The sequence below is a fragment of the Ambystoma mexicanum genome, chromosome 1q (assembly GCF_040938575.1).
Source record: "Ambystoma mexicanum isolate Mex_15411 chromosome 1q, UKY_AmexF1_1, whole genome shotgun sequence".
In the NCBI taxonomy this organism is placed as follows: Eukaryota; Metazoa; Chordata; class Amphibia; order Caudata; family Ambystomatidae; genus Ambystoma; species Ambystoma mexicanum.
Genome location: NC_090922.1, coordinates 607,464,081 through 607,476,574, shown reverse-complemented (window position 1 = coordinate 607,476,574; position 12,494 = coordinate 607,464,081). Strand labels below are relative to the sequence as shown.

The following is a 12,494-nucleotide window of genomic DNA, read 5'->3' as shown; positions in this document are numbered from 1 at the left end:
ACTCACTTCTTCCTTGTCCAAACAGGCTCTTTCGTTTTATGGGACGCTAAACCCATTACCCGCGGGGCAGCCAAACAGAAATGCCGCCTCTTTTATTGCTACCGTATCACTTATAACTAAGCAGACCCCTTGACTTAATTATTCTTGTTTTTTAGAAGCGATTACAAGCTATACGGCAGCATTGCATTTCCTGTGATCAATAATACATGTCTCTCCTTCTCTAATGGGGACACCCAGCAAAGCTGGTAAATGCCCTTTATCAGTGGGAAGCCATAGGGACTAGCAGCCTGCGCCTGCGCACAGTGCAGGAGTGGGAGCTTAGATGGGAAGCCACCTACTTCGAGGCACTGTCTAGTCCCCGCATGCTCAGAGAATCTGCAGCTTTCCAGAGGTCATGACCTGCCCAGCAGCTCTGGAGCAGATTTCTTGGGTCCAGTTACTGCCCGTACCCCAAGATGATGATGATGATAATATTATTATTAATAATATTGATAATAATAATAATAATGGTATTGTGATTTATGCAACATCTTTGCATAAATGCTTGCATAGAACATTTTGTATAAAATTATTTTTATCCACCGAAAATTGGTACTTATTGTGCCACCCTAGAAAGGGTGAAAGGCCTGCATCGCCCGTGCCTGCATTTGAAATTGCAAACTGCAGATGCCACGTGGCGCTCTGCCGCAAGCACTTAACTGGCTGGGTATCTTCCTGGCACGCTCGGAGTTAGCAGAAAGCAGATGTTGTATGAGGAAACATGGCTATATAAGGGCGATGCTGCCAGAGGGCAGGACATCCTCAGCAAAACATGGCGCTGTCTTGCACATGATGGTGGCACCTAGGCATATGATGGCAATACCTGGCAACACAGAACACATTTTTTGCTATTCAGAATCCCAAACTACCACAGTTTGTTTAGAACGCGCGTGATACTGTAAAATTCCCCATGAAACCGCCGACATGATTGCTTCAGCTATGTCCATCAGGGCATGTGGCCCTTCGTTCATCATTCTCCCCTCATGGCATCCTCCAAACCATATGTTTTTGTTATTGCGAAAAAAGACTCTCCTTCGGGGTCACTGTTCGCTCTCATTGTTATCAAGAGTTGGATACTTGTACTTTTACTGAACGGTTATACTTATACATGACTAATCTATGAAGGTGAACCTTTTATTCAGGGACGCTAATTCACCAACATGCCAGGGGTGGCAAAAGTGAATTTGCACACTTATTTATTTATCATGCTTACAATGGTAGAACCCTAGATTACTAGGAGCCATATCTTGGAAGTTGTAGCCTCACCTGCAGGCATGGCACATCCTGCCATGCCCCGATACTGCCAGCACATGCCCAGGTCAGCCTCTCGTTACAGTAAAGGACAGATGTGGCAGGTAGAATAATCATATGCAAGGCACATCTTAACAGATGCATTGACCTGCTTTTTTACACCAGATAAAGTCACCTTTGTGGGTATAGTTATATGAAGGTTACAGGCTGCAATGCCCACTTGCTGCCGTTATATGTGCAGTCTCAAATGTCCCACTACTGCCATCTTGCGCCAGGCAAACCCTCATTTTCTCACATTGTTGGCTTCCAGCTTCCAAGGTCTCCAACCTGCTTATCACCCTCTGTGATGTGAGGCGGCCATAGTGTGGCCTGGAGTGCTGTACACAGTGCTTTAAATGGGAAGGTACTTCCTGGTCCTGAGTACCTGCACTTCTTTTATTTACAAGGCATAGTACCGGTACTTCTCAGCAGTAAGCCAATGCTTTTATTGGGGAGGACTGGCACTTCTGAACTGTAAACAGGTACTGTGCTATAGTGAGTACCTGCACTTCTGATTTTCCATTTAAAGCACTGGAAGTACACGCATGTCACAGCCTTATCTGAGGCAATCATGCGACATGTGCATCTCCCTGTATATTTTCGGACTATGACAGTATTCCCTCCCTCTGCATACCAGCCTCAGAATGTGGCCATGCAAGTATGGCTCTCTGAGAGACAGCACAGGCACCTGATTTATCTCCCCCTATGTGCCAGCCTCGTTCCCCCGGCATGCAGTCATCTCGAGGCCCTGTCACTTCTGACAGCTGGCAGGGCAATCCTGGATTGCTTGCACTCAGGTTTGTCAAGTTAGGGTAACACCTAATATACAAGCAGCCTGCCGCGCGTCAAGGGTACGCTGGAGCACATCTCAAGCTCATTTTCATTTGACTTTATTACATTTGTATAGCGCACAAACAGAGGTATGTAAGTTACTTAGTTACAGGGGGGTGAGACATATAACGGTGTACGAAGTTCCTGGGGTTACAGAAGAACTTGGTACATCCGGAGCAAAACGGGTGCGCGTGTTAGTTGAACAGCCTGGTTTTGAGGGATTTGCAGAAAGCAAAGTGTGAAGGTTCATTCCTGAGGGTGGGTGGCAGAGCGTTCAATTGTGTAGCTCATCACATGGCCACTCACCAACAACCTTTCGTATTTCCCCGAAAGTGATACAAACTGCCCTCATATGCAGTGGAGTAACTTTGCTGAAAATGTTGAGGTGGACGTGGCAACTAAAGGAAAGGGGCCCCTGCCAAATGAGTGGGACAAAATGGCCTGCTGCAAAAGTTGGGGGACAAACATCCTTGGCTCAACCTAAAATTACACCCATGCACATATGTGTACGCAGCCACGCATTGACCTCTTCCAATCAGCGCTATTTTTATACATTCCACACTGACTCTACTGGATTGCAAACTATCACACACTCCATCCCTACGCCTCACTATCTTCCTCAGCTGTGCTAATTTGTCCATGTGCTTTGACACCTTCTCCCTCTTGGCTGTTTTTCCTCTCCTTTGCTGCCCTTTTTCTATTCTCTCACAGACCAGATTCTGGAGACCACTGGTGGAGACACAATACACCAATCTCCGGACAAGCCCCTGTGCTGTTAGACAACTGTGGTGGTGATTGGCACAATCTTATTTAAAAAATATTACCTCTTAATTGAACACTGCATAATGCAAGATACTGCCTCGGCGCTGCAAGGGTTGCCATCTTATGTGAGGAACATTTTGCAATGTCCCTTAATCGTCATCTTAGTCCACCTAAGGCCTGACATCTCTCTTGTAGTCTGCATATCCAAGATGCTGCCTCTTACTCCAGAGGCTGCCATCACCCAACAAATGCCAACTCAAATTCCTCTCCAATGCCATATTATTCCAGATTAAGCCCATTTGCCAAGTGTAATTATCATATGCATGGTGCAGCCTCAGATGGCCAGGTTCTGCCCAAATATGCCAAGTGCCCGCTGGGTCATGGATCGAAAGGGCAGCACAAGAGATTCCAAAAGGGAAACCAGGGGCACAAGCTGGTACTACTAGTGAGCCCCAAATGATATCCCTGTTATTGTGTCTGGAGGCGGCCCCCTGGGTGGTAGCGGTGCACGGTATAAGTCAACATAACATAACATAACACACATGGGTGCCATGGCAGCTGGGATATCACTAAATAGGCTTTTTAACAGCACTGTGCTATGAGATTCGGCTGTCCCACAATATGCATGTCCATTGCAGACACATGGGCAGACGAAAAAGTAGACATAGAAATGCTAATTTGCTCATAGAGGCAGTCCATGGAAGGTGGATTGGCTCCCAGGCTCTGGATACTTCCAACCTGCACCCACCCACATTACAGGTTTTCACACATGCCTCTCCCACTGTCCTACTAATCAACAGCCCCCCACTTTCTTCTTACAGTTCTTCTTACCGCCAATTCAGAACTAAGACCATCCATTGGCTCAAGATTCACAACACATAACAACCTCATGCTCTCTTGCTGCACTGATGCTCCACCACTATGATTGTAAATATGTACATTTAGGTTGTCAACTGCTCAGTGTAGATACCTTTTCATGAGACAACCGGCTTATTGTATATAGTATTGCTTATATTGTATATTTCTGTAACCTATGCCTCATCGGCGTGCATTGTTTCTTTTTGACGTGTCCAGCACTGTAACCATGCCCTGGACTTCATTCCCCTGTATGTAACCAAGCTTTGCAATCCTCGTGTTGCCTCTGCGCCTTGCCACCCCTTTAGGGGTTAGGTGCGCAATATAAATAAATAAATACTAAATACTAAATACACTGCCTTGCGCAGCAAGGCCACTGGTAGTGGCAGAAGGGTACTCTACTAGACCACTTACATTACACCCCAGCCCCTCGTTTCTGTTAGTGAGGTGTTGCGTGGGACAACTGGAGGAGCCCCTTATTCTGTATAACAGAGATCCTTTGTTCTACCAACTAAAGGACCCTTTTTCAATTCTGGAAGACGCTGAATACCATTCTGTTGCAACAGCCTTGCAAGAATAAAGTGCAAACCCTCCTCCTGAAATGCCTGCCTCTGGAAGGCATTGATGTCCACATCTGGAATCGCTGAGAGAGATGCCTCGACTAGCAGCTTCCTCCTGCCCACTAAACCCCCTTAGCACTATGAAGCCCCTATATATATACAATGTATGCAATAGAAGTGCATACAGTTCCACAGCACTCACCTAATGCATTGCAAGGAACTCCCTCTGATGCCCCATCACAGGACTCGCCCACCGGCATGCAGTCTCCCCCGTTCCCACGCTCCACTGGCCTTAGCTGCAGCAATACACTCTCACTCATCCCCCATATCTAGCCTTGTGCACTTTCATGGAGTCTCGTTCCTGTTCACGTCACTGGTGTCCTAGACTTCAGGGTAGCCTCACTTCAGTGGTCTCTCACTCATCTCACCATCACTGGCCACACACTTAGTGGACTCACTCATTCTTCTTCAATGGCCGCATGCGATGCAAGTGAGCAGTGGAGCAACGCCCATTGAGCAGACCGGGCTTCAGCCACCCCCCAAAATGTTGAGTTATGTTGGCTCGACCGGGCTGAACTATAGAGCTATGACAGAATAGGACCGGGCACAGACAATAAACAGTGCCTAGGGCTGCACGTTTAACAATGGCCCAGCGATTACTAATGTAAAGCGTGTCATTGTTAGCACCTGCATTCGCATGCATACATTTTTAGGCTATTGACATTGTCATGGGGGTGTGAGTACTTGCATGTCAGGGGAGTTAGTATCAGGGCATGGGGGACAGGAGACAGCTCATTCTCACAGCAGTTCCTACGCGTTTGTTTCAGACACTGAGAGACTTAATAGCCTGTAACGTTTCAGCGGTGCTAGAATAGTATTACCAGAATATGTAAAGAAGTTAGAAGAACCCACACAAGTTCGCCCCTCCCCTACAGTCTCTGAGGTTAGCCCGTCTCGCAACATTTGAAGGGATAGTGCCCCTGCACCAGACATTTCTGCTTCGTTGCAAATCTGAAAGCAGGGCCAGCCTTAGGGCAGGGCCATCCAGGCAACTGCCCGGAGCGCCATTAGCTCCCCATCACTCCAGTTTAGGGGGAGTCTTACAAGGTCTCCCCCGAGCTGGAGTGGTGTGAGAAGGCACAACATGAGCCCTATTGAAATTAAATGTTCCCTGCTCTTGGAAGTGGGCGCATTTAAAAACAATAGGGTGCTGATGGTGCCTATTGAAACATGTAGTGCCAAGTTTTTGTTTTGCTGCCCCAGGCGCTGCCGCCGCTAAGGCTAGTCCTGCCTGCAAGAGAGTCTCGCTCATTCCTACATGACTGTATTAATGTTCTTCACACATGCCACATTCACTTAACAGGGATTTTCTGAATGCCCCATCACTGATGTTCTCCTTTCCCCTATTGCTGGACTGCATGACTTCCATGAGTCACAACAGACATGAACTTGTCTGATGTTTTGGTGCCAGGATAGCTCAGTGGGTGTGCTTGTGCTACTGCTTGCCTTACAGTCATCTGCAAGTTCTTAAAAGTCTGAATGGTGTTTTCTTGCTCCCTGTGCACAGTGGGATCACCGCGCAGTCCCGTGAACAAGACCACCCTGACCCTCATCAGTGTCACCAGCTGCGTCATCGCCATGGCATGCGCTTCTCACATGGGCTGCCCGCTCATCGTCAAGATCACGCTGCACGTGCCCGAACACCTGATTGCCGATGGTAAGTTGGACGCGCCAATGCATCTGCTGGAGAAATGGGGTGCTCGGTTTTTACCAGGCACTGTTGACGAACTGCGCTTTGTTGCAGAAAATGCAATTCATTGATAAAAACATACAAAAAGACATGAAACAAGCAATACAGGGTACAGTGGGGAGTAGGGGGCTGCAGGGTTACCATTTCACCAAAATGCCTGGGGTAGCGGAAGTAACAGCACGTGACCGTTGACCACTGATGACATCACAGGAAGTGATGTAATTTGACCCCGCCCCAAGTGACATCACAGGAAGTGATGGCACACAACCTTTCACCCATGACAAAACAGGAAGTGGCATCACATAGCATTGTTCCTAGGTACACTAAGACAAATATGGTTATGATATCACTGTAATATGATATGCATTTTATATAATATGAGTGTGTACAGATGAGGAATCTGTGAATTGAGATGCATTTTAATGTATTGCAAGACAGGTGGCAGTGTAGCAAGGCTGCAGAAGTGGGAGCCTCTGACATGGGGAGCAAGAAGATGGCCAAGGTTGGTTACAGAAAAGGGCAGAGATTAACAACGAGTATGGCATGTATTTCCTTTTGTTTCTTCTCCCACCTCCACATAGCCCCGCCACCTCACGCCTCCACCCATTCCTCCCTACCTCCCTCCATTCTGAGGACTGTTAACCTCTCATGCACCCCGTCAACCTGTTTGCCCCACAGACGGTCAAGGAACATGCCCTTCTTACCTGCTCCTCCCTCATCGCATTCTTCTACCTCTCTCTGTCCCTTGGCACCTTCTTTGGCTCCTCAACTGACGTGAATAATCCTGCCATTTATTGTCCAGTATCTCTACTCATTAGTCTAAACCAGAAGTCTGCAACTTTGGTCTCCAGATGTTTAGGGCTATAACTCCCATTAGCCTTAGCCATAATAGTCAATGGTGATGGATCATGGGAGTTGTGGTCCAAAACATTGGGGGAGCCGCAGGTTGCAGACCCCTGCTCTAAACTCATCCAACAAATTGTCTTTAACAGATTGTCTACCCATTCATAACTAGACAATAAAGGCCCACACAACCCTCTTCAATCTGAATTCCAACACTCTAACAATATTGCCCTCACCCACATTTCCAAGTATCTGACACCTGCACAGTATAGCAAACTATCCATTACCATAATCCTTGGGGAACTCCCCGCCACCTTGAACAGGGTGGACCAATCCTTTCTTATCCAGACTCGGGCTGACCTTGGAATGCAGGACACCGCTCTAGACTGGGTTGTCTCTCTCTCTTTCACCAGACATTCTCAATTTGCTAGAACAAAGCCACCTCCTTCTCTACCACCTTCCATGTGTGTGCCCCCCTTGGCTCTGTCCTCAGACTTCTTCTTTCCACCCTCTAATTCCCTGTGCAGCCCTCCTGGTCAACAGCAGATCTCCTCCTTTGGGTATTCCTAAAACCTCTTTGCAGATGACATGCAAACTCCTGCAATTCCCTCCCTGAGTGACTCTTCATTGTCTCATGTACAACTCCTCCAATACTGAAGAGCCTACCTCCCTGCATCCAAACCATTCTAACCCACACAGCAACCTCATCCTTTGTTACTTTAACGTCTTTTGTGGTCAGAAATAACCTTCTTAATATTACAAATAAATCTGCCCTGCTTGATGTGAAACTCTGGCAAAAGCCTTATAATGACCCTTCTTCTTAGTTCCCTAGAGTACTGTGGCAGTCCCCTCATGGGCCTCCCATTCTACCAACTCTTACCCCACAGCAAAGTGCACAGCTTTGTCAACTGTTCCCTTGGTGGTCTTCACCGCTCATCTCCCAAAATCAAACACTGCCTCCACACCAGTTAGCTCTGTATCAAAAACCAGTCCCTCTTCAAGTTCCTACTGCTTGTCTTCAAATCAATACATCACCTGTCTCCTGGGACTCTCTTGCATGCTTGCCCTAACCTCTCGGCTCCTCGTCCACCTCATGCTTCCTTTTATCTTCACTCCTTCAGCCCCCTTGCCCAGCTCCAGTGGAATTCTCTGACTTGATACGTTAAAGACTCCCCTGACATCCAATCATTTCAAGCTAAAGCTTCACCTTCTAGACCTGGAAGGATCACCTGCCACCTACTCCCTCATTGCAACCTCCACCAGACTACGCCGTATCTAACTCCACCATGCACTGCACTATGTCAATACCCAGCCCGTTGTACTACTGTCTGACGTGTCTTTCTGACATACCAGATTTCCCTGCTTTATGAGCCCCATGAGGCACAAGTGTCTTGCTCATTACATGCCACTCTTTTGTACGGCTGCTGTTTCAGGACTACCTCGGTTGCTGTTGTTTGCTGATTTGTATGTTTTCTCAAGCCATGTTGTACCTCAATAAACACAAGTACAAATGCCATCCATGTAATTCAAGGCCCTCTACTATGGTGGTTCTAATTAATATCTGGTACTCAAGTGTAGAGGAGAAGATGGACACGTCATCTCTAGCTCCCGCCCCCTCACCTCCATCATATTGGAATAGCAGAAGAGCCATATCTGAACACCATGTATTGTCCAAATACAGCATCAATTGTATGAGCAAAGATATGCACTCAGACAACCACATCAAATGTGCCCCAGCACTGAAAAAGTGGAAGGGTGTATGCACACACAATTGGACATCGAAGAGCTATAAGTGAAATATGACGAGAGCAGAGTGACATAATGAGCAAAATATAAGAAGACACACTGAGACGATATGCAAATACTTAAAGTATAAAGATGTAACTGGAGTCATAAGAGGAACATGTAATCAAAGATGATGAAATCATATGCAGCAAAGAAATAAGTGAGGAGAGATGAAGTGAATGTACATACACAGAAACACAAGGTAGCTGAGACACATAGACGCTTGCTGCAGAAGAAAACATAATGTGGCTAAGGCTGCCATGAGAAAAATATGGATGCCAGACTCATGTTGAAACCCATGTAGCTACCTCAGAGACAGACCAGGGCTGCAGAGTCAGGAGACGCTGGAAAACAGCTTTGTGTAAGGAACAAAGAAGAGTCAATTGGCCTGGGATCCAGGATGCCACATCAAGGAATAATTGCAAGGCACAAAGGGAGTCAAGAGGATACATTACATATGTAATAGACATATTTCTCTTAGATTAAGCAAAGAAGAAAACATTTGCAAGTGCCACGTATTGGACAATCAAAGATGCGAAAAGCATATGCAAGGTGGAGTGAGCAAGTCTCCAGAGGCCAAGAGGAATAATGACACCCAGCTAATTAAATCAAATAGCAGTAAATAAAATGTCAAAATGGAGAAAATCGTGGTCTCTTTACACGTGACTCAGAAGTTGAAAACAAGGGCTATTAATTAAAGCTCTAGATGGAGATAATGGTATAGCTACACCTGTGAAAGTCCCAGAACAGAGCACTGGCTGCAAGGTCAACTATAAAGAAGAAGCCTTGGCTTGGGGCCTGACCGATGAGAGATGATGGACTAATTAGGCAAGTGGGTAGTATGACGTTGCTCTCTGCACCTGATTTTCATTTTGCTTACGTGCTGCTAACGAGCTGAAAGTCCAAGGTTGGGAAAGAATGCCAACCAATCAGAGGGTCTATGTAGCAGCATGCTAAAACAATGTTGCACAGACCAACCCGGTGCTGTTATTCTGCTATAATCTATTATCTATATTTAGAGGTGGTTAAAGGCATTTTTAGATAAGGGACATCCAGAGAAATTACTAATACTTGTATGACATATAGGTACATATGTTCCCTTAACCAATCCCTCCCTTCAATAGGTTTTACAGTTTGCCATGTAGGATAATGTCATAGCTGACGTACATTGAGGTATACAACTTTTGTGTAATCAAAATTGAAGTGCGAGTGCGTGGACTACAGTTTATTTTTCACCAGTTTGCCCTACTTTATTTGAGCTGACAATAAAGTAGTACTTTGCCATATTCTTTGAGTCTGTCCTGTTATTTGGGTCTGAGATCATTATTGGTAATTCCATCTAGCACAAGAGGCGGTTCAAGGTGCTACAGCAAACAAGACCAAGGATCAACTGGACATTTTCAAAATGAACATGCAATGCTTTATAGAGATGGTATCATTGTTGGCTTGTCTTCAGCATATCTGGGCTCGACAGCATATAGGGTTGCAATCCATTGACTTGGAAAATTTCCTTTCGTTGACTTCGGTATCTGGGCCTCTGGGCATGAAGAAATCACAGTTATTCCCTCCTTGATTCATAGGCCACTAGATCTTTTATTTATAGGGCGCTGCGGGAGGAATATTTTTTGGTCGATGTCAGCGTTTTCTGTGACTTTGCTCAATAAAGTCCGACAGCTCAGAGACCAGAACAGTATTGCAGGCCTCAGCATAATCCTACCAGCAAACTCTGGATGCCCTACTCATCATCACCATTCTCCTCCACAGGCTGAAGGCCCTTTTCAGGTCAAAGGCCCGCTGACGCCCGGATGCATTAGGACCCTCATTGCTTTCAAGTGTCCTGCATATGCGAATCTGACACTACTTGGAGCCTAATTTCAGTCACAAAGAGCATTTGGAAGCACTCATTCTGTTAACCAGCATAACACCAACAAAATGCAGACAAAATGGCATTTAGAAAATATGGCATTCGAAAAAGTCACTATAAACCATACTCTAACACTGAGTGTAGTAGTGGAGGTCATTGAGTGTGCTAGTGACCTGGAACACTGACAGTGTTCTGTAAAAATATCACACTGCTGGGGGTCCTGTAACCTTTGACAGGGTGCAGCTGGACACCCCTCCTCTGAGTGACACCCTAAATGACCACTTAGGCCCTGTGAGGGTTACATAGCACTGACTGCACTTCTGGTGGAAGCTAAACGGCTGAGGTTCTGAGCACTGACACGTCAGTGCTGCTGGAAGCTCACACTGGTATATTACTTAGCAGTGACGGTTCTGTGGGGGAAAGCTTACACTGCTAGAGTCCTATAGCACAGACAGTAAGGACCCTCACACTTAGCTCTACAGATAAGGGGTGTATCGGCCACTTTTACTCGTTAAAAATAGAGAAATACGCCCTAAAAATAGGGAGTAAAAACACTCCCAACAAAAAAATGGGAAACAGCCACATATGACCTTGTGCTCCATGGATATGTTTGGACCAGCAGTGCAACGTAGTAACACAGGAAGACATTGCTATTATTACTGCTTGATCAGAAGCCATGCACATGTATCTTAACGTGTATGAATAAATAAGTGCAAAGAAATAATTATAACTAAACATTTCTGTTTCCCAGTTAAAACATATTTTTACTCTCTTGTGAAATACTCCCTTTGGGAATTGGACTTACATTTTTACTCCCTAAAAAATCATTTTACTCTCAACTTTAAAAAATAGGGAGTAGAACACTCCCACTTCAAAATCTTATCTGGAGCACTGCTCACACTGCTGGAGTCCTACAGTAAAGCGGTGACAGTGTATGCCTGGAAGAAGACCTCCCCTGCCTGAGCCATTAACACATGACATGGCTTTATGGTAGCCATGCTGCAGGCATGTGTTATAAATGCAAAAGAACATGCACCGCAATGCACAGATAATAATCAAATGTGTACTGAAGGGGCTTCTCACACGTGAGCAGCCCTGTGTAGTGTGTGGCAGTCATGGTGCAGGGCACAATCGAAAGTATAGTGTCCACAGCAATTTGATAACTCAAAAGGTCGCATTATACCCCTTAGTCAGAGAAAAGTGATGAACCTATACAGTTTTTTTGTTTTTGTTTTGTTGCTTCTGGGTGGAAGCACTTTTGCTTTTCTAGCATATATCTGAGGCTGCACATGGCTGATATCAAGGGAAAGAGGAGAGACTGGGTGAGCTATTCTGAAGAGAAATGGGACATCTGTAAACTCCCATCAGAGCTGTTCTATCCAGGAAAGGTCACCTGCATTTCTTTTATTTATTTATTTTTTTAATTAGGGGCGCAGCTTCTTATTCAATTTGTGAATAAAGTGTACGGGGCAACGCACAATTAAACAGCTTTGCAATGTATTATTAAGTATGCATTGCATCTTTTCTGTCAAAAATTGATCAATCAGTTGTGCTGGGAATTTTTCTTTAAAATTCGTGGGGCCCATTTCAATGCTAACAATGCAAATGTTTGCACTTTTCGCCAAGTTGTAGAAATGTCCCTGCACATGTGCCGCTGAAAAGGACCTTTCCCGAGTGACGCATTTCCCATGAAATGCTGCATGTTGGCCTGGCCGTCCTTGACTTGGCACAACAGCTGCGAATTACACCTCAGAGCAAAACAGGGAAAAATGAAACAGAAAAGGAGACCCCAGTAGAACGCTCGGAAACCCTTGCGCACCTTCAGCTCCCAGAGGACGTTCTACACCCACACCAGGTGAAAGAAAGGTGGCGCGGAGCAGGAGATCTGTGCAGTGCTTTAAACAAGAAGACATGT

At 45.8% G+C, this 12,494-nt stretch overlaps 1 protein-coding gene across 2 annotated transcripts in view; it reads left to right on the top strand.

Moving 5' to 3' along the window:
* Positions 1-12,494, top strand: part of ASTN1 (astrotactin 1) — a 1,300,999-nt gene that overhangs the window by 728,943 nt on the left and 559,562 nt on the right. For both annotated transcript variants that reach the window (XM_069641148.1, XM_069641147.1), the window contains one exon: positions 5,905-6,054. In XM_069641148.1, the coding sequence (XP_069497249.1) occupies positions 5,905-6,054 (150 nt within the window). The remainder of the gene's footprint in view (positions 1-5,904; positions 6,055-12,494) is intronic.